This window comes from Bombyx mandarina, chromosome 01 (genome assembly GCF_030267445.1).
Source record: "Bombyx mandarina strain Sakado chromosome 01, ASM3026744v2".
Classification (NCBI taxonomy): domain Eukaryota; kingdom Metazoa; phylum Arthropoda; class Insecta; order Lepidoptera; family Bombycidae; genus Bombyx; species Bombyx mandarina.
This window is the reverse complement of record NC_143208.1, coordinates 1982085-2005597: the sequence shown is the minus strand read 5'-3', so window position 1 is coordinate 2005597 and position 23513 is coordinate 1982085. Positions and strand designations below refer to the sequence as shown.

The 23513-nt window shown below is 38.1% G+C and overlaps 1 protein-coding gene across 7 annotated transcripts in view; it reads left to right on the top strand.

Moving 5' to 3' along the window:
• LOC114246477 (glucose transporter type 1) overlaps positions 1–23513 on the top strand; it is a 168983-nt gene that overhangs the window by 130606 nt on the left and 14864 nt on the right. For all 7 annotated transcript variants that reach the window (XM_089740397.1, XM_089740391.1, XM_028179018.2 and 4 more), the window contains 6 exons: positions 15973–16069; positions 18296–18461; positions 20610–20747; positions 21835–21930; positions 22005–22165; positions 22579–22703. In XM_089740397.1, the coding sequence (XP_089596523.1) occupies positions 15973–16069; positions 18296–18461; positions 20610–20747; positions 21835–21930; positions 22005–22165; positions 22579–22703 (783 nt within the window). The remainder of the gene's footprint in view (positions 1–15972; positions 16070–18295; positions 18462–20609; positions 20748–21834; positions 21931–22004; positions 22166–22578; positions 22704–23513) is intronic.

Here is a 23513-nt window from a genome sequence, read left to right as displayed (position 1 = left end):
CTGTATCTACGGGTTAGATACTGTAAGCCCGCATGGGTTAGTACGACTATCCTGTCTAATTTGGCCATCGAGTAATCATTTCTTATAGTATGAAGGATGGGAAAATCAGTGGCGAGCCAAGTTGTTGGCATGCGGTACAGTAATAAAGGCAATTTACGCAGTATCGGTTCTAGAATGAATCACCCCGTACGGTTTCCCAAACGTTATGACATGACATTGTTCATCCGAGGTTTGACGGGTTTCCTTGGCTAATTGGTAACCCCTTAACTGCGACATCAGTTGGGCCATGAGCTCATTCAATCATTTGAGCTAGTATACCTGGTGATGGCTTCCGAAGCTCATACTTATCAGAACATGAATGTCACTACAGACCTTTAAAAATGAGCTGAAGTCGCAATTTCTTAGCAGCTATACCACCCTTCAAATAGTAACTCATTACTGCTTCGCGACAAAGATAAACAAGATTGTGGTACTTTCCCGTGCAGGCCTCCGACACGTCTCACTATTAAGAATAACGCCAATTTAAAAATATTTTAGTTTTAAAACCGTTGGCATTCCTTCAAATCAAACGTGCATGTATTAACTGTGTGTTTGTTTAGGAAAATTTAATACTTTAATAACGAGTAAGCCGAATGAATGCTCTAGACCACGAATACTTTAGATGATTTATTTAAGATTTCTTTGCTATTTGCAAAGATGTATAAGAACATCAAAATCCAATATATTTCGCATAGTCTTTTTGAAGTTATACTTCTTTAGGCGCGTTATGAAAAATTGATGAGAGTGAAATTTTAGGATGCGCGCGCACCGTGACACAAAATTAACAGAATGAAGTGACCCACTAAATCTCTCATTACTATACGACCGACGTAACTTGGCAAGTCTGAATAGGTATAGCTGCAGGTGAATTTTCCGAACCGTACCGAGAATTACCGAATTTATACGATGTCAAGAAAAGGGATGTCCAATATGCGTGTTTGAGGATGTTGTTTAATAGATTTTTTTTCAAATTGATTAAAATTTAAATAAAAAAAGGAAAAAAATTAATAAAAATAAAGTATAACTTCTTACGCGCGTACATAAGTACACGCACCCTTTTTTTATTGCCCTTATAGGCAGACGAGCATACGGCCCACCTGATGGTGAGTGGTTACCGTCGCCCATGGACTTCAGCAATGCTAGAGGCAGAGTCAAGCCGCTGCCTACCGCAAAACTTTAACTTTCACAATATCGATCCTATAGAACTAATGTATGCTTTATCGATGACTACAAAAAGAATTCCGATGTTCGTATTAAATGATTTAAAAAAAAAAAGTGATTTATTCAAACGAAATCTTTTTAACAGTGTACACGTCTGAACAAACACGAAATACTCATCGAACGAATGTGAAGAAAAAAAACAACATAGAGAAAAAGTCTCTCTTAAATACACAAACAAAATATTTGACATATCATCGAAAAGCTTTTACATCAAAGATGTTCACGTCAAATGAATCATCCGCGGAGATATTGAATACGGAATGGCGTTTACAAACGAGCTACTTTGTCGTGTTTCGATAATTTAGTGAAACATGAATTTGTCCTTAATACTTGACAAATATCATAAGAGAATCGATGTAGTATTATTATATTATTAGTATTTAAAATATATATTACCGTTCGAAAGAGGTTCGCGTGTGGACTAATGGGGTCTATTCAGAAACGAGTCGTTGCATACAAAGTTATAATTTATACAGAATAACAGCAGTCCGATGCAGAGTCCTCCCTTTGTCCATAGCTGGCGTTGAAACTAGAGCGTAAATGTAATTATGTGAGTTAGCGTCCGGCGTCGCGTCGGGGTCGCCTCGGAGATATCAAATCAAAAATTTCATACAACTTCTTCGTTTTACAAAATCGAAATTGAAAAGTTTCTTCCGTAGCGAGTATTGAATTCGAACCAAAAACTTGAAATCCGAATTTGGCTTTGCCAGTAGTAGTCCCGATATCATTGGGAAACGTTTTGTATAAACTATTTACTGCGTAACCTTTTTAATGGAATTTTTGTTAATTTATTTCCTGTAAAAAAAATTATTGCTTAGGTGGGTGGACGAACTCACAGCCCACCTGATGTTAAGTGGTTACTGGAGCCCATGGACATCTACAACGTCAATTCGCTACACACCTTGAGATTCTAAGTATAGTTACAACAGCTGCCCCACCCTTCAAACCGAAACGCATTACTGTTTCAAAGCAGAAATAGGCAGGGCGGTGGTACCTACCCGTGCGGACTCACAAGAGGCCCTGCCACCAGTAATGTAGTACTGGTTAGTAAATCACAAAACAAGTTAGAATTGCGCAACGTTACATTTTTACGACCTCACACTGCGCTAATTCCCTCTCAAGGACTTTTAAAGTCCGACCTCACATACAATATACACCGCTAATTGAACTATCTATATATTAATACGTGAAGCAAAAACTTGGTATCCCTTTTTACGAAAATTGCGCGGACGGAGGAGTATGAAATTTTCCACACTTATAGAGAATATAGAGAAGAAGTGCACAATGCTAATATTTTTTAAAAATAATGCATAAAAGATACATTAAATCAATAAAGAAAACATTACACACACTACATACCATGTATTTGACGCACACACGCGTGCATAATATTTAATGTCAAAGTTTTGTTCTTGATGTCTGTGGTCAAATTGAGAATAGATTAAATATTTTTTGTCTTTATTAATATTTTTCTATAGTGTAGTCTTGACGTTGAAAATACAATCATAGTAGTGTACAAACTTACAATTCCAATTAATTATAGTCGAATTTCGACTACTGCGGGACCTCTAGTATTACCATCTTAACATCTGTCAATGTGCTAAAGTGTCCTTCCGGGCTTCCCTATTTAATGATACATACAATGTTGCATTTAATAAAGCCAAACCTTGGACGTAATTGTTACATTGTACTGTGGAAATTGTTTCGTCCTTCGTAAGGTAGATAATGAAGTCAGCCCGCTACACGTACTACTATATTAGTCATTAAAAAAACAACAAAGTCGTATGTAATAAAGTTATCTTGTACAAAATAACAAATAAGCCGAGGATACATTTACTTTTTTATTAAATTTAACAATTTTGGTATCACTATGGACAAAAATGAAACAGATTAATAAACTAGCTTCCCACCAGCAACTTTAATTGTGAGAACTACACCTTATATCTCTTCATTTCGAATTATGAGAATTTTCCAAAATAATCCTGGTTTAGCGATAAAAATGAAGATTATTATAGGAAAACTAATCGTTTTTTTTTATTGCTTAGTTGGATGGACGAGTTCCCGGCCCAACTGATGTTAAGTGGTTACCGGATCCATATACATCAACAATTTAAATGCCGCCATCCACCTTGAGACATGAGTTGTAAGGTCTAACTTTTAACAGTACAACGGCTGCCGTACCCTTCAAACCGAAACGCATTACTGCTTCACGGCAGAAATAGGCAGGGTGGTAGTACCTTACCCGTGCGGACTCACAAGACGCCCTACCACCAATAATTACGCAAACTATAATTTTGGGTGTAGATGTCAATCGTGAGCATATTCAAGTTAAGTACATATTTCATTGGAAAAATTGGTACCTGCCGGCGGGATTCGAACACCTGTGCATCGATACACACGAATGTACTGAGAGTCTCCCTTAAAACTACAAATCTCTCCGACGTTAAAACATTTCGATTTGTCGTCACGTTGGTCACATCCTCAATCTTAAACGTTGTTTAGAATAATTCAGTACTAGAGTTCGTCCAATGATCGAAATTCGTTCACAATAACGACATATTTTTCTTTTCTTTTGTTGTTATTTGGAAGAAAAAAACAGTTGATAGCGGCCTATTCACATATAAACATATGGCCTTTAAACGCGGCTACCTTTATGTAGAAAAATAAATTATATCTCTTGAGAACATATTATACTTTTTTCTGGACGAAAAGTACTCTATGCCCTTTTCTGTGCCGCCCGCTTGGTGTACATAAAATTTCATGCTCATCGGTACAGTATTTAAGGCATGAAAGCGTAATAAACAAACAAACTGATTTTCACATATGTAACTAACATATAGTATATATTGGTACGTATACATAAACACGGTCTACAGATAGTTCATTTCGAATCACCTGTCTTCTCATTTTGTATTAGTCAACTAATTTATCTACAAACTAAGAATGTGTTTATTGAATTTACAAATCACTTTAATCAATTTAAAAATCGCGGCAGAAATACAAACTCCTACCTATTATTTATAGGTAATTTTTTTATAAATAATTTATATGGAGGTAAATATAAATAAAAGCAATATGCAATAAAACAGTTCTCAAATAATTTACATAGAAAACTACCTACGTGTTGCGAGCTTCTTTTCGCGATTTGAAAATTTCAAATCACCCGTTCGCACGGACTCGGCTTCGGTACATAAATATGAAATTCAGAATCACATGTACATAGAATATCCAATGAGCTACGTAACATAAAGTACCAATTCACGAGCATCCAACGAGGGCTGCCAAGGAGAGGCCAAACACGGAGGGGAATGGAAACGTTCCGGAATACAGAGTTAGTTTCGTACGTAAATCACAATTTTCGACGACAACTCAAAAACGAAACGAGGCGACGCCGCACGTGGGAGCTGCAATATGCGGAAAACGACCGAACTTTCACAAGACGACGTTACGTGGAAACTGCCAAACGAAACATACGAACGTAAAGACGACTCTGTCTGTTGCAGTTTTTGATGCAGTTTTCACATAAAATATATATCGCCTTTTCGCATTAAAACTGTTTAATCTATAAACTTACTAATTTTACATGAGAGTGGTTTTAAAGGTTTAACATGTAATATTCTTAATATTAATCATCTTTGTAACATTTATTTATTATTTTTTACCAGTTACATTATCTGTCTTTTAAAGTAAGATAAAATTATGTATTAATTTTGTTAATGTAGTCAAAACATAGGTAAACTTACGCTCTTTTGACAGTATTTATGAGAAAAATACTGGTGATACCAAATGTTTACGCATATTAACTCAATTTCGAATATTTTTGGAAATTGTACACTTTTAATGCCAAAAGGCGATATCATATAAAACTGGATGCAAGACACCTAATTGCACATTGAATTTTAACGACGCGGTAAAGAAGTAAGACCTTTTTTTTTGTTTTTTTTTATTTCTTATCTGGGTGAACGAGCTTACAGTCGACCTGGTGTTAAGTGGTTACTGGAGCCCACAGACATCTACAACATAAATGCGCGCTACCCACTTTGAGATATAAGTTCTAAGGTCTCAGTATAGTTACAACGGCTGCCCCACCCTTCAAACCGAAACGCATTACTGCTTCGCGGCAGAAATAGGCAGGGTGGTGGTACCTACCCGTGCGGACTCACAAGAAGTCCTGCCACCAGTATTACCACAACTACAAAATATAACTTTGACGGAACGATTTTAATAAAGTTCAAAAATTAAAATCGCGTTTAATCTATTTGCGAAACAAGAATATCGCTTTAAATAGCATAAAAGGAAAGTTCGACGAGAGTTCTGAATCCAAGTTTGTTCTTTTCGATATCTCTGTAGATTATTAATCGAGCACGTCGGTGACCCAGCTTCTCTGGGCCCTATGAATTCGGAATGATATTTCACTTCTCCATTCTATTACCTATATATGAGCGAAGTCTATAAATAATGCAATTTGATACAAAACATTTTTGAAAATTATTTAGGTAACGTTGCCTTGTTGTGTCGGAATTGCCAGATTGCGCATAACAATTTAGGTACCTCAGAGATTTACGAGACGACATTATAAAAAATATATGTTACAGTAAATAATAAAAAGAAAAGCCAACCACATCTATACTAAGATATAAATCTACAGTGGTTTATACGGATGTTCCGTTATAACTACTGAACCATGCATCCGCTTGACTTAAAACTTGGTATCCGTGTAGAAAATACATGTACTTAATGGATAGGCTAATATTTATGTGAGTGTTGGACTCCCTACACCAGTTCCGGGGACGTTAATGATGAGAATCTTTGTGGGGGTGAGAAATAATAATTTTAATTTTAAATGCCCAGCGAAGCGGACGCGTATAGCTAGTCTAAATATAAATATGATCCAAACTAATCTAGCCGTTTCCGAAATATACGAAATATGTAAATACAAAAATAGCTCCTTTAAAAATATAAGTTTACATTTTTTTATTACATTTTAAACAGGATAGAAATTATTATTGTTGATTAAAAATATAATACACAACCTTGGAAGCACCTGTCTCACTCAAGGTAATAATATTGATTCCTTGACATGTGACACGATGGTTTATTTCATTAGTATGTCCATTGTGAATTTATCCTTAGAGAATCATTTTTAAAAAACATTCTGCTTGGTTATTTTTTACGAGTCATCATCATCATTCTCCTGCCCTTCTCCCAGACAACTGGGGTCGGCGCAACAGGTTTTCTCCTTCCATACTCTTCTATCATACCAGTATACCATTTTTTCGCTCACTCCCCTCTAACACAATATTGTCCTTCACCCAGTCTATCCATTTCTTCTTAGGTCTACCTCTTCCTCTCCCTCTTCTGCGATCATATTATCATCTTTAATCTTACTCTTATCGCAAGCACAGGTGTTCGTTGATACTAATGACATCATACGTAATGACGTTGCAATGTAATTTAAGCTTCGACTTCATTTTTATGAACGGTGGGCGATGACGTTCAGATGATGATGCCCGTGGGCTGCAATAGCCGATTAAACGGACTGTGCGCTAGTCTGCCTGTCAAGGCTCATAAAAAGAATGTTAGTATGTGTAAATCTACGGTATAAACGTCGAATGATATTGATTGTGTGCAGAACGAAATGGGTAATTACGATTGATATTACTATATAGCTTTGCGAAAACTAAATACATCATTCGTTATCCAAACTACACGATTGCGTGTTCTAAAGCTTTAGTGAAATATAAAATCAATGACAATGTGCACAACATTGTTGATAGTTTTCTTTGCGTATTAAGAGGGATATCCGCACTTTCTTTTCTTAAATGAAGACGTTGTAGCCATAGAGTACAACAAAAACATTAATTAATGTTGTAACTAACTAAATAATTTAAAACCGGAATTTTTTGAATAACTTGATTTTTGTTGAGTGTTTTTTTTATAAATTTTCACTATGACACCTATAAAGATAACAAAGGTTCCGTTAAAACTTTATTTGGGGAAGAAATCTATAATAATAATACTGCACCATTGAGTCGGTCAGTTATGACGAGGTAGTGCAAAATATACACTTTGATCAATCGTAAAAGAAAAAAGTAATTTAACATTTTTTAATAACTCGATCTCGTTAATGCTCCTAGAGACATGACAAGATAGCCGAAAGCAAGTTTCTCGTAACAGAGTTCATACGAATCACGCAATGAACTCAATGCGCGAATTTGATTATACCGAGTGCACGCTATTCATTGCGGTTACTTTGACTTCGTTGCGCCGAAACATTTGCCTTTGTGGGGAGGCTTAAACGACGAGAGGAAAGATCTTCCACCGAGCGGGTGATATTGCTCGGTAGACCGACAGTCCGAATGTTGTTGTTCGGAACTTGTATATATGCAAGCTTATCTTGAAAATGTCGTAAGCGAGATTCAGGCATCTATCAAGTATCTTGCGTTGTATGATGGCTACCGCCACACCTTCTCCGAATGTCAAAGGAGTGAGAAGAAATTCGAGTGTTTCGTAAACTTTCGCGCTGTTGAAACCGCAGGCTATAGGTGGCCGAGGATACAGTGGTAACGCCGCCGGGTCACGGCAGTTACTTAGTAATTAAAGAACCTCTTGAGCTCGGAATATCTAGGGCGTGTATTCATGCCATCATCAAGGACGGTACGGTTAGCACTTAAAAAAATGGCGAAGGACATCTTTGCTGTTACAACAGTCCACAAAAAAATGTCGTTTTTATCACAGTAGAGGTGATTTATGCAGTTATTTTTTTCATAGCCGTTATCACTTAACATTGGTGTCAATGTTTCATCATACACTCTAAGTGCATATTACAAAATATTATGAATATTAAATCAAGCAACCGGCAAGCGTAGCAATAAGAAATTAAATTAAAATGCAGCTGTAGGCAAAAAATAATCTATATTATTATGTACAAAGAAACGGCTATTAGTACAATTCTCCTTTGTTGCTGAAGCCACTTCATTGTTTCCTTTTTTTGGTATGGTAGTTGATTATACGCGCCATCAATGAACCTTTTTTGAAAACAAACTTCAACGTAAAAGTGTTTCAGTTATGTTTTTACGTTACCCGTATTTTCTTCGTTTAGTTTGATCAGATTTTCTTTGAATGTAAATCTTGAGGTGTCAACGATTATGTTTGATTTTTGGTCATTTTTATTCGATCAATTTTATATTAAAAATCGGTGAATGAAGTCTATAATTCTAACATTTTTTAACAACCATCACAACGCAATCATTGTTTTAGATTACGTGGCTAATCGCTTTTTTAGTTTATATTTTATGCTACAGTTATTTATATAAGGACCGGTAACCACAATTCACCAAAAGCATGTCACCTTGGACGAAACGGCATAGAGGAATTATAACAATTAATACCTTATCGTCATTTACGGTTAACTTATCACTTATTTAGGACCAGAATGTCGTCATACGTACCACAGTTGTTTCCACCGTATTCGCGGAGATTTCGAAGAAAAAAAACCTCTGTATTCTTCAATTCTTTTTTCGATCATATTCATTCGATTAAAAAAAAAACGCGGATTAACAGATAACATTAAAACAAAAGCTACGTAACTAGGCGACCTAATTGAAAAACTCGTAAGTATTCAAAGCGATTTATTACAACAGAAAAAGTTATGCAGCCAACGATATAAACGTATCGTTTTAAAACGAATCGCAAAAAGCGAGAAATAAAAACACACAGGATGCCGAGAAAGTTGAACGCGCGGCTCTGTGACCTGCAATTGTTAACGTGTTTCATTTTGAAATGGGCTCACACTCAACTTTAATGGTGCACGTATCGGTTTTAAATACATAACGGCCTTGTTTTTATTTGTTTCTCCATAAGTACGTACATATATACGTGAACGAACTCATTCGCCCTTTGTTCCGTTCTGAGGGTTAATTCTTCGATCTCATCACCACGTCGTCGTGGCCTACTTCTATGGTGAAGCAATAACATCGTGTAATAAAAATCAAACCCGCAAAATTATAATTGGCGCAATTACTGGTGGTAGGACCTCTTGTGAGTCCGCACGGGTAGATATCACCGCCCCGCCTATTTCTGCCGTGATGCAGTAATGCGTTTCGGTTTGAAGGGCGGGGCAGCCGTTGTAACTATACTTTAGACCTCATATCTCAAGGTGGGTGGCGGCATTTACGTTGTAGATGTCTATGTGCTCCAGTAACCACTTAACACCAGGTGGGCTGTGAGCTCTTCCATACATCTAAGCAATAAAAATAAAAAAAAAGTGTGTGTGTCCGCTCCGACGCACGACTGGAGTTTACTGGATATAAAAAATTAAACGAAACAATACGAGAAATAGTTCTATATTACGACAACACGATACACTACAGATTATTAACAAATTAACGAGACACAAAACAAACGACTAACAAATATATGAAAATACAATAATGAGAGAAACGCGCGATCAGTACGAGGCTTTGTGGCGGACTGCCGGCGCAGCAGCCCGGCGCGCATTTCGTGTGACATGCGCATAACGCATTTCGTGTGACATGCTAGTACGATTTTGGTCCCCATAATTTTCATACCCCGGGCCTATATATGTAAATCGATTCTAAAGGAGTAAACTCCAAAAACATTTCTAACATAGCATCTCCTGCCAATAACGTAGATTTCATCTATATTATCTGGAACCTTTACGCTGTCCCACAGTGCGCATCCGGAGTTTACTCTCGCCACTCATGACACTCTCGAAGAAACTCCGTTCTAGTCTGCGGAAACACTTAGCGCTCTTGCGTTTCTTCAAACGAGGTTACTATTACATACACGCGGTCCGCGGTTTCAGCTGCGCTAACAGTGGAATTCAAACATAATGGGGCACGTGTATATTTACGAAATAACTCGTAACTTAAAACAAACGTTTTTTTAAAACAAAAATTCCTGCACATTTTGGGATGGACGTTTTAAAAATACTTCCTGGGTACGGGAGTGGCCGGCAATATTATATCGCTCGTGATCTCTCTTTGTGGGCTCAGCCCAGGAATTCTGACAAGAAATTAATGTTCTTGATATATTGATCGCGACACACAACACGGTTCCTAGATATTTTTTTATTGCTTTTGATGGGTGGACGAGCTCACAGCCCACCTGGTATTAAGTGGTTATTGGAGCCCATAGACATCTACAACGTAAATGCCGCCACCCACCTTGAGATATGAAGTCTAAAGTATAGTTACAACGGCTGCCCCACCCTTCAAACCGAAACGCACTACAGCTCCACGCAGAAATAGGCGGGGTGGTGGTACCTACCCGTGCGGACTTACAGGAGGTCCTACCACCAGTACTTACGAAAATTGTAATTTTGCGGGTTTGATTAACTACGATCAAATCAACAATAGGGCTGGCACAATGTGGTTACCTTTTTTTTTCATTCTACCCCAACAAGAACTCTGTATACCCTTATTATTAACGTTTGGATCGCGTTGAACAATTTTACTCATGACCGGATTCGATAGATTTTTATCTAAACATTTAATACAGCAGTTGATACACAGGAGTATATGCATTGTCTATAAATCGGTTACTTCAATCAGTCGCGACGATTCGGTTGAATAGATGGATTTTTTGCTAAGTACTTTTATGTATTTCATGTTCACGACTACTCAACTGCGCTTAAGAGATTAACCGTGTCTGGTAAACATAAGCTGCAACGGGGAACACGAATTCATTTAGTTGGGCAAAAAGCGAATTAGCAACAATAGAATCCTGGAGATTATTTTTCGCAGTAGTTGACACATTGGGGCTTGTGTGTGTAAGGAAACGCTCTATAGCTGTTAGAAGGTACGGTGTGAAAGAAATCAATTCAATTCTCACTCTTTTCGTTCAATACTTTTTGTTTTCATTATTAAAGAAAGCGAATCAAACTTTAGTGTAGTATTATGAATTTGATGAAATACCAACGCAATAGACATTGAAACTTGTTATTTGATATAAAATAAATAACAATGTAAATCTATTTTGTAGCAATATGCCATCCGCTATGCATGTACAAGGTAGATAAGCAATGAGCGACGTCATAGCCAAATACGTGTCTGTTTCTTCCTAATCCTGTGGCTAAGCTAAGAGCAAAATGTGGATTTGGCGCGAAATTTAGCTCGGCGACGGAAATATGCGATGCAAGCAAACGATGCACTGCAGATTTGGTGACGTGCCGCAATGTTGCTCAAGTTAAAAATATTTGGGAAAATTTTCATGATTCAAACATTGGTACCTACTTTTTTTACAAAATAAAGTTAGTTTTAAAAATCAATGCTATGTTTGGTAGTAAGCAACAATTTGAAAAAAAAATACATATATATAATTTATAATAGTTTCGGGCATTTATTTTATGATCATGGTTCACTTGATATTAAATGGTTATCGGAGTCTACATATTTAAAATCCGGAAAAGATTAAGGCTTGCTTTGCGGAAGTTTGCTAATTTGAATATTTAGTTACTTAACTGAAAATCACGAGAACATAAAAAAATATATAGAAAAAGTTTAAATTATCGATAGAATGTAACTGGAATGGTGAAATTTATCGATTTATTGGTACATACAGGACTCCCATCCCTAGCTCATGTTTCTATTTAACAATCCTCTTTACGAGGCGAAGTAAACCGGACCCACTCCACTCGAGTTAACATGCTGTGTTAGTCAAACGTTCGTATTCATGAATATCGTAAACAAGCAACAAGAATGGTAATGCATTACTTGGGCCGTTCTGTGTCACATTACAGCAAGTAGCCGGTGAAGAAAAAAGAATTAACTTCTGTCAGACGGTCGTCAATGTCTATTCGAAAGAAAATTTAAATGTGTTCAATGAAGCACTGACTTAATCGACGAACGCCGTACTAATAAGCCGGCCACGTCATAGCAACAGTGAGAATAAGAACAAATTTGCACTAACATCATCACTTAACACAAAATCGTTGCTATTTTCGTCTATATATATATATATATATATATAGATGTTGGTTCGTTTAAACTATGAATTTTGATACGGTTTTCACTTGAATTACTTATTTCGCTATATTTTATTAGGCAAAGTATTCATTACTCGCATTACGTTATCATTTATAAATGGATATTTATAAAGCGAAAGCAAAGGTTGAAGGTAGTAAATGCTTTCAGCACAATATCCGCCGCTCCCGTTCGAAGGCGGGAGGCGTTGCTAGTAATTATCTGATTCACATAATAAGTAAGGAGGCATAAAGCCGTTTGCACAATCAACAACGTCGCCCCTAAATAAAGTTCTTGTATCGTAACCTCAACCTTTAAAAACACACCATGGGTTTGATAAAAAATGAGATTTAAAAGTTCTAATTCATACGTCGAATTTTTTTGTTTTATTGCTTACATGGGTGGACGAGCTCACAGCCAGCCTGTTGTTAAGTGGTTACTGGATCCCATAGACATCTACAACGTAAATGCGCCACCCATCTTGAGATATAAGTTCTAAGGTCTCAGTATAGTTACAGCGGCTACCCCACCCTTCAAACCGAAACGCATTACTGCTTCACGGCAGAAGTAGGTAGGGCGGTGGTACCTACCCGCGCGGACTCACAATAGGTCCTACCACCAGCAAAAAAAATTGGCACTGCTGCTCGACCTCCACGTTCGTAGACCTATACTCTATTCCAATTACGAAGTCCCATTTGACAGATGCTATTATTATGTTATTGTGTGTGTGAATTAATTGTATAATGATTGAGATTGATTGTGTATTTTTAAATTATGATTTACGACAAAAAATGATTATTATTTCAAAATTTCAAACTATGCGAAACGTGAAGAGTTACGTTCTAAGAAGTGTCAAAAGGGACTTCGTAATTGGAATACAGTGTAGACGTACAGTCAAGACAAGGTGGAAAAATGTAGTGCTGAAGGACAAAAGGGAATGCAATGTTGCTGACGAGGATGTCGAAGACAGAGTGTAGTGGAGGAGTAGAATGAGGAAAGCTGACCCCACCACCCTGTGTGATAAATAGTTAGGAAGAGAGAGAAAAGCTCAAAGAGAATCCCCCATCAATAGATTTAGATATAGATCGTCACTAAGTAAAATTACATTGCCTTTTTGAACTAACTTAATATGAGATAATTACAAAATTCTGGACTAATAACTATGTAGGTTTGCTTCAGACACAACGACCCCCAAAACCACATGGTTTTGATATAAAATTCAACAATCATAATTAAGATAGTTCGATCGTTTCGACCGGGTGTTAATCCGGATGTTATCCGATAATATAGTCACCTGGACATTGGAATACGGTTTTAACAGAAATTTCGTATTAAATTCATCCACGTCTACGCTGCATGAATATTTATTTCAATGTAGATGTTAATGTGACGTGAAACGTACTTGATGTACTAATAAATTTTCACGAAACCCGTTGTTACGTGAGGTAATGTAATTTTGTTAATTTGATTCAAGGTTTTTTTTAAGTTTTTCATTTCGATATACATTTGGAAATCAGTAACGCTTTCGTAAGTAATGGATTCTAATGAAGATTATTCAAACTCAGAACATTTAAGGCTGTGATAAGCACCCAACATATTAATTATCAAATTCATAATAACTACTATCTATCAATATATATAAAAATGAATTGCTGTTCGTTTGTCTCGCTAAAACTCGAGAATGGCTGGACCGATTTCGCTAATTTTGGTCTTGAATTATTTGTGGAAGTCCAGAGAAGGTTTAAAAGGTAGATAAATATGATAATGCTCGGAATTAAATAAAAATAACAATTTTCTTTTCCCTTTGACGTGTCCCCCGTCGGACGGATTCTTTTTTTTTGTTTTATGTTTATTTTATACAAAAGTTTAGGTCTTTTATTTGTCGATTGAGGCACTACAAAGTCTGCCGGGTCAGCTAGTTATTAATAATTATTATTAAATTACCAAAAGGTTTTTATTCTATAAGCATTTACAGACGCTATTATTAATCCGTCATGATGACTTTACCACCGAATCGGAATGCACTTTCAGCACTGCACGTAGAATCGACAAGAAACTAAACATCTGGTTCATTTGAAAACAAATATTCATTTCTACACAAACAATTCACAAGACATAAAACAAATTAAGTAGTTTTGGATACGCATAAATACGTGTAAGATTTAAAAGAAACAGGTCTACATTACTGAGCGCCGTGCAAATATCAGACCGGTACTATTGCTGTGCGCATACGTATTCAACTACTTACAAAAAACATAGTTAAAGTAAAAATTCGTGTCCACTCCAAGTCGACTTTAATGCAGCAAATAAAATGTCAGTTTTTATTGTTCATGTGAACTAGGCTCGATTCCGCAAGCACAATGCGATGAATGAATGCAGTGTGCTTAGTGCGAGTTTTTTAACGTTCTCGATAACGTTAAAGTTAACTCAAATTTGTATGCAGTTGGAACAGCACCCCTAACGGCAAAAGAAGGCAAACGATCCCTTTTTTTATTGATTAGGTTGGTGGACGAGCTCACAGCCCACTTGATGTTAAGTGGTTACTGGAGCCCATAGACATCTACAACGTAAATGCGCCACCCATCTTGAGATATAAGTTCTAAGGTCTCAGTATAGTTTTACAAGGGCTGCCCTACCCTTCAACCCGAAACGTAATACTGCTTCACGGCGAAAATAGGCGGGGTGGTGGTACCTCTACCCGTGCGGACTCACAAGAGGTCTTTTTTTTTCCTACCTAAGCTGATAGCCTTGAGAGGCTATACGCACTGAGAAGATCCGGCGAGACACTCAGTGGGCTGTGTCTGAGGGTTAATTTACTCGTAGAGCCCTTCGTCGCAAGCGACGGATTCGACGAGAACGATGACCGATCAAGAGGTCTTACCACCATTCCATACAAATATGAGCTAACTTTTACGCTATCGAGAACGTTTAAAAACTCGCACTGAGCACACAGATCGCAATCATTACGCCGTCGGCACAGTTTTATTTACGGCAATCGAGTGCTTTTTGTTATTAACAACGAGGCCGTCACGGAACATGCAACAGCTCCGTAGCATGACATCAGCTACGGCTACAACGTAGAGCTGTTACGATAATTTTTATTACACAACCCTTTTATTTCCATTCAACGAAAGCGTGTCGGCCCGATTCTTGTTACCCGAAGGTGTGATGGTTTTTGTTTTTGCAGAAAGAAATGCAATTATCAATTTAAAATTAAACAACATGTCGACTTAAGATTGATAACAGCGTTTTCGATTTGTACATATAAACCATGCAAAAAACTTTCAATTAGAGTGTGACGCTGTATATTTATTTCACAAATTTCATTTTTATTTATTTTATCTGTTATAATATTTAAACGTTAACGATTTAATTTTGTTTACTGCACATCAAAATACTTTCATAACATTAAATATTTGATTAGGGATTCGTTCAGTCGTGGCCATCGAAGCTAATTGGCAATGCGGTGCTTGACATCGGTTCGATGGTGTTTGGGTAAACCTTTAACGAATTCCACAAGACAGGTATAAACGGTCCTTGTATTCATTTTGTCACCCCATTCGATCAAGGCGGGATAAAAATAAATCTAGGAATAGACCGACAATCGTCACCCTCGTCGGAACGTAACGTGATTCTACGTAAACGCGTTCCGTATGTATTATCCTGGCTAGGCGGTCATTTAGGCGGGTTCTAGAAAAAATAAATAAACAAGGAAGTTTTCACACAGTGGTACCTGATCATGTGGCCCGGCAGGGCGGAGGCAAGCTGACACGATATGCGACGACGGAGGAGGACGAAGCCACTCTCAGGGAGCTTCTACTTAGGTACGTGTGACTTAGCGACAGAGGACTTAGCTTTCCGCCTTTTTAACTGGCTTCATTATGCATTGTCGATTCATAACGATTATGTGTGTCAATGTGCCTGTCTATTACATTTTTTTCACACCTATGGCTTAGCATCCGAAGTATCTTGTATTGCAGATATGAGGGTGTACAGACGAGCGCTACGGAGGCCTTCTCTCATTTCACTGTTCCTTCTCATGACATCGGACATAGCACACCGTGATTAACCTCGATGGCCATGACGATCTCTATCACTTTTCAATACCATTCCCTCAAAATTTCGCTTAACACTTCGCAAAACCTCTGTGTAAGAGGCAGGAAGCGTGCTTGCATGTGTGTGTTAATAATGTGTCCCATTGTGTAGAGTGTGCGTGTGTTTGTGTGTGCGAGCGCGTGTTCTGTTCGAAACTGTCGCATTAAACATTTTACAGCTTAACTCTGAACCGTTGTATTATCATATTCACTCACTGTAGATCAAATGAAAACAAAATCACTGCATTCACATTTGAATTTTAAACTAGGACCGATTGTTTCGCATTATTGAATAGTCTCATATTATGAATACGAACTGAAACGCCTACCTTTACTGAACTGATAACACGAACGTGAAAGTACTTAACGAAATTCGAGAACGCGTTGCGGTAGGGAACAAAAGCCTCAATTTGATGGTCGGTTTTAAGCTTAGCCTTTTGAGCGTCTGGCGACGAAATAACGAGATTACAACGCTTACTTGTTGTAAAGGCTTTGTCAAACAGAACGCGTACTTAGCGCTGCGTTTTAACGTCGCGCTCTTTACATGTCACACAAATTGACTAGATAAGCCCAACGCTCCTTAACGCGACGCATTCGCCAAATCATAGTGCCTTTCGATAGCAGTGTGAAAATTTAAAAGTATTAAGATATCGAGTGATTCAGATGTGGCATTGTATAAACATGGGTATTTCCTAACTATTTCTATCAATTTTTCGGGCATTATCCAGTATTTTAATACACATTCACTCGGACGCTAAAATAAAATTTGTAAAAAATTACAACGCCTGACGTCAAAGCGTCCTAACGCCGCGACTGAGCGTTGCATACTTACAGCGCTGGAGCTCTGTTTGACGGTATGTTACCATAGTAGTACAACACATCTCGGAGTCATAGCGCGCCGTTAGTTTAGCGGTCTGACGCGCGCTAATTACGCGTTCTGTTTGACGAAACCTTAACGTACATACGTGCGATAAGTTGATTGCACACTCTCCTCTTCACGGATTCATTTATACAACTTCATTTGCGTGAAAATAAATCGTATACAACTGAAAATCTGATATGAAACGAAGATGAATAGTGGATGATCGTCGGCAAAGAAATTGAATAGATAGAGACGATAAATTTAAATTAACTTTTTAATAAGTATTCGTCCTGGCTTAACTTGCCCGTTGTGGGTGTAATATTAAATTGTGCTCGATACACGTTTTGTGGGATAGTAACTGCAGGCTTGTTGTGGTACTAAAGGACTGTATGATCATCTTTATTCGAACCCGCAAATGAAATGGCGTTACATTAAAGCATCCTTTATTAATATCGAACCTATTTAGAAATCGAACCAGATATTAAATATGTAAATTTCAATATTGTCAGTATGTTTCCTAGTCTGAATGAATTAAAGAACTATAAGTATACCTGTTGACAACAGAATGAAGCAAGCGTTGAATTAGGTGTAGCTCTTAAGTCGGCTTTCTATTCATCGCGCGCCTGTTGGCTTCTCCGAGCCTCTTAGATCGTTTGGCCGGCAAAAGCTCGTGTCGCTATAGGTATTTATCGCTAACCGAGCTTTAAGCTTACGGCTACGGACGTGACTAACAAGTACAAAATAGCTGAGAAACCTAATCTCTGAACAGCAATACGAAAATCGAATTTAATGAAGCAAATCAACGTAAATTTTTATCACTACATAGTATAAAACAAAGTCGATTTCTCTGTCCCTATGTATGCTTAAATCTTTAAAAGTACGCAACGGATTTTGATGCGATTTTTTTTTAATAAATAGAGTGATTAAAGAGGAAGGTTTACATGTATAATAATATCCATTAAATAATGGAAAAATCAATCATAAATCACAGTTTCCGAAGCGAAGCGAGGGGGGGTCACTAGTTTTTTTTATATTATCTTAATAATAAAATTGAAGAATGGATTAGATGATTGATCTTTAAACATTTCGATCAGCCTTCAGAGACAGGTGAACGTGATGAGCATGAACCTGTCCGCAAAACTGGACGAGCTGCAGCGGGGCGACCGACAGCTGGAAACAACGGTCGCGCTCTGCGAGATCAGGACTCAGCTCCAAGAGTTGACCAAGAGCGTGGAGTCATGCCAAAGTGAAGTCTCCGAGGTGTGTCTTTTTTATTGTCCTTGTAGGCAGACGAACATACGGCCCATCTGCTAAGTGGTTACTGTCGCCCATGGACTTCAGCAATACCAGGAGCAGAGCCAAACCGCTGCCTGCCGTGCGTCTTACAACACATATTTTCTTTTTGTATCAACATACAACAACATTATTCGCATAGATGGGTGGACGAGCTCACAGCCCACTTGGTGTTAAGTGGTTACTGGAGCCCGTAGACATCTAAAACGTAAATGCGCCACCCACCTTTAGACGTAAGTTCTAAGGTCTCTTGTATAGTTACAACGGCTGCCCCACCCTTCAAACCGAAACGCATTACTGCTTCACAGCAGAAATAGGCAGGGTGGTGGTACCTACCCGTGCGGATCCACAAGAGGTCCTACCACCAGTAATAATCTTTGTCCATAAATACATACATGACTATAATTAATCAAAAATTTTTGTTCAATTCTTAATTAAATTCAAGAAGGTGTGCAGCAGGGTCGCCTGTTAATTATAATTCGTAGACGAAATTTCAGTGTGTCTTACGAAACTCATCAATTATTCGGCAAGTGTAAACGAACGAAAGCTGCCTAAAGTCCGCAGCTCTCTGTCTGTCGGTTGATATTGCCAAGAACCCAAAGTACGGAGGTCGATATCGATCGGAAAACCCCGAACGTTCCGAATTACACTACTGTTACCAACTTGCCGAATACAAATTACAATGTCTGCAAATTGTAACTATTAGTATTATCTTAGATTTTTGGAACTTAATTTACTGTGGAGTTAAACTACGAATCTTCATACTCTAACAAGAAGAAGGACCCTTTTGTCATGGCGCCGGAATTTCAAGGAGTATCCTTGCAGCTTTCCGCGAGTATCGGGATTCTGGGGGTCGATATTTCGAGCGATGTCCAGTTTCGGAGTCATTTGGAAGGTAAAGCCAAATTGGCCTCTAAAATGTTGGGAGTCCTCAACAGAGCGAAGCGGTATTTCAGGTCTGGACAGAGACTTGCGCTTTATAAAGCGCAGGTCCGACCTCGCGTGGAGTACTACTCTTACCTCTGGGCCGGGGCTCCCAAATACCAGCTACTTCCATTTGACTCCATACAGAAACGGGCTATTCGGATGGTCGATAGTCCTGCTCTCGCGGATCGCTTGAAACCTCTGGGTCTACGGAGGGACTTCGGTTCTCTCTGTGTTTTATACCGGATGGTCCATGGGGAATGCTCTGAGGAATTATTCGAGATGATCCCCTCATCTCCTTTTTATCATCGCACCTCCCGCCATCGGAGCAGGGTTCATCCATATTATCTGGAACCGCTGCGTTCATCGACAGTGCGTTTCCAAAGATATTTTTTGCCACGTACCATCCGGCTTTGGAATGAACTCCCCTCCACGGTGTTTTCCGAGCGCTATGACATGTCCTTCTTCAAACGAGGCTTGCGGAGAGTACTTTATGGTAGGCAGCGGCTTGGCTCTGCCCCTGGCATTGCTGACGTCCATGAGCGACGGTGACCACTTACCATCAGGTGGGCCGTATGCTCGTCTGCCTACAAAGGCAATAAAAAAACAACAAAAAAACAAAACAATTGATTTTTTAAATAGATTTTAATTTTGAATTGTTTGGATTATTCTTTTACACAAAAATCTATACTGAATATAAAGCTTTAGGGTGCAAAATTTGCTTTGTTTGTCCGACTTCTGCTAACATTGACTAATGAAGACAATTTTCACTTCGAGGACTTGATAGTAAAAACTACCGGATTAATTTTTATGCACCTGCGTAGTAAGTAATAAAGTGTATAATCGTTATCGAAATACCAGCGACGTATTACGTTACTACTCTGTTAGAGATCATCTTTATAAAGTATCATACACTTATATTTAATAGTGAGTATCATTGAAAGAGAATCTAACATAAACACTTAATTAATGTAAAAGTTAATTTGAGAATGCACACAAAACATATCAGATAATTACTTTTTTTAAGCATAGTCAAATTCAAAAATTCTAAAAATAATTTATTTATATAATTATTGTATATTAGCATACAGTATATCATTTTGAAATAACAAAGCCACTATCGAAGTAAAACAAAACAAAAAACTTACTATAACTAAACTAATAGAAAATTAAATTCGTTTTATGGTGTAGGTCAAACGCGACATGGTGGCCATCAAGCAAGAGCTGGATACGGTGCAACAGGTGAAGGAAGAGATCGAAGAACTGCGAGAATATGTCGACAGACTTGAGGAGCACACTCAACGAAGAAAACTCAGGCTGCTCGAACAGGCGAGATTACACATCTATAAACAGTTTCTACTATAGTGCGCGCGAAACCGCTAGTCACCTCCTGAGGTATGTGGCGGGGTGAGACGGGGGAGGACGCGATTGACAAGACGCACACGTTATTTTAATTAAGTGCAGATAAATCTGAGAATAACATGTTAGAATTAATGTAATGGGTACACCTAATTGTAATATTGTATTTTTCTACTTCTTGGTTAAACTAAAAATCCATATTCAAAAGTGTTTATTATATTTTATTATTTACGATACGAGAAAAAAAACCTGTGCACATTGTAAATGAAATATTTTACACATTACACATTTATACATTTTACACTGGTCGGGTAATTGGTGGACCCATCTTAGGATATTTTATCTCGTGTATGTTTGGAACAGACTGGCAAGAACAATTGAATCGTGTAACCGACGCGGTGGTCGACGGCAGACTTAGTTAGCTTGACGTTTATCTACCTCCCCCGCCCTGCCGCTCACATACCTCAGGCGGTGACCAACACTTCCGCGCACACTATAGCTAGCCTTGACAAACAGGCAAGAGCTGTCAACTCCAGCATTACTAATGCGGTTCAGAACATAAATACATTACTATGCACTTTGCTGCCAACATACAAACGAGCTCACTTGATTTTACGTAGTCACCGGAACACACAAACTACAAGACATACTGCGACGCAAAGAAGTCAACATGTCAATCGTATAGTTTAACTATTGTCCCGCTTATTCAAACGCATAGGTTTGCAGCAGAAATAGGCGAACACAATACCCCGTCTTGACAATCGTTATTTAAAAAAAATATATATACCTTGGGTCTCAAAATGTGATGGCTCTTAGAACCGATATCAATTTGTAAGAAGTCGTTAACTTCGCCTGCTTAATAATAAAAGAAAATTTGCAGACGAATTGAGATCCTCATTACTTCAAGCCTTTTAGGATGGTACAATCATCTGGACTCAAGACATTTATTCTTCAGAGTCATAATGTTTGTACCTAGATTAACATCTATACATAACAAATATGTAATGCAATTGCGTAAGATATTTGATTGACAGGAACATTTTGCTCACACCCACAGGGCCTCACATTCTTCCTGTCATACGCTATCCTAGCGGCGGTGTTGGGGATGCTGCAATTCGGATACAACACCGGCGTAATCAACGCTCCTAGCAAAGTAATAAATTTGGCCTATTCTACGTATCTTTTAGTTTTTAAAAAGAAAGAAATCAATTGTTTATTTTTTTATAGAACATCGCAAACTTCATGAAGGACGTTTATAAGAAGAGATACGGCATAGATTTGCACGACGGCACCGTCAACTCATTGTTCTCGATAGCGGTCAGCATCTTCGCTATCGGGGGAATGCTCGGGGGTTTCTCGGGTGGCATGATTGCCAACCGTTTCGGAAGGCAAGTACATTTTTTCTCGCCTCGCTAGCTTTAAGCGGTGTAATGTAAGCACTTTACTCGATCCTTTGATATTGTAAGAAATTTATCTTAAACTCTTAAATTTATTCCAAAGAAAATCTTGTTATGCACCCCTGCTGACGTTTTGACGCTGCTCTAATCCAGTTTGGCCATTAAAATTCTCGAGTTCCTTTTAACGGGTTATTGGAATAGCTAGTACTATTTACAAAGCTCTTCCGGGTAAATAAAGCTGTCCATTTTAATCAGATTCGAATTTGCAAAGTTAAGGTTTTTAAGGAAAAATTTTCTCTTTAAATTTAAGTTAATTACGTTCCCGTTATACGCACACAACAAGATTATTTAGAGCATTATCTCCAACAAAAACCATTTGACTGACGAGAGTATCTTTAATTTAGGAAAGGAGGATTATTGCTCAATAACATTCTCGGTATAAGCGGCGCGAGTCTCATGGGCTTTACCAAGATCTCACATTGCTACGAATTGCTCATCTTCGGCAGATTTATTATAGGCGTCAATTGCGGTATGTATCCACTTTTACATTTTGCATATCGGTGTTCTAGTTTCAAGCTTTTTAGTTTTAGTTACGATGCGACCATTTCAAAATAAGATTCTATAGGTATAATCGATTTCAAAGTTGAAGAATTTTGGGACCCCGAGATAAATAAAAGTATCCAAATTGATTTTTGTAAAGTATTTTAATTACGGGTGGTGACATATTATCTGATCCCACGAGTAAAGAGTGAGCACCGCCATCCTGCCATTCTAGATTGAAAGGTGGAATCGTCATTACACAAACATTTTGTACATTGTAAATCTACGATTAAAGCTTCCACCTCATGTCTTAAGGGCATTCAAATTACGATGTGTAGGGGTTCAAGTACCCACTCAATTCAAGATAAGACGAGTTAGCTCGTAAAAGCATAAAGTTGAAATAACACACTAAATCTGACATTTTATGTGATCGACAAGTCATCTCTTAATACAAGACCTCCGAACGGTGGCCGGCAAGAGGTCCATGAGCAGAGAGAGAAGAGAGAGAGAGGAGAGAGAGAGAGAGGAGAGAGAGAGAGAGGAGAGAAAGAGGAGAGAGCGAGAGAGAGGAGAGAGCGAGAGAGAGGAAAGAGTAGAGAGAGAGGAGAGAGAGAGAGGAGAAAGGAGAGAGAGGAGAGAGAGAGAGAGAGGAGAGAGGAGAGAGAGAGGGAGAGAGAGTGCGGGCTCAGTGGTGTCAATTTGGAGAGTCCTATGTCCAGCAGTGGACGACTGTGATAATAATGATGAAGTCTCATATTATGTGTCATTAGTCTCAAAAGTAAAAACGTTAATAATTATG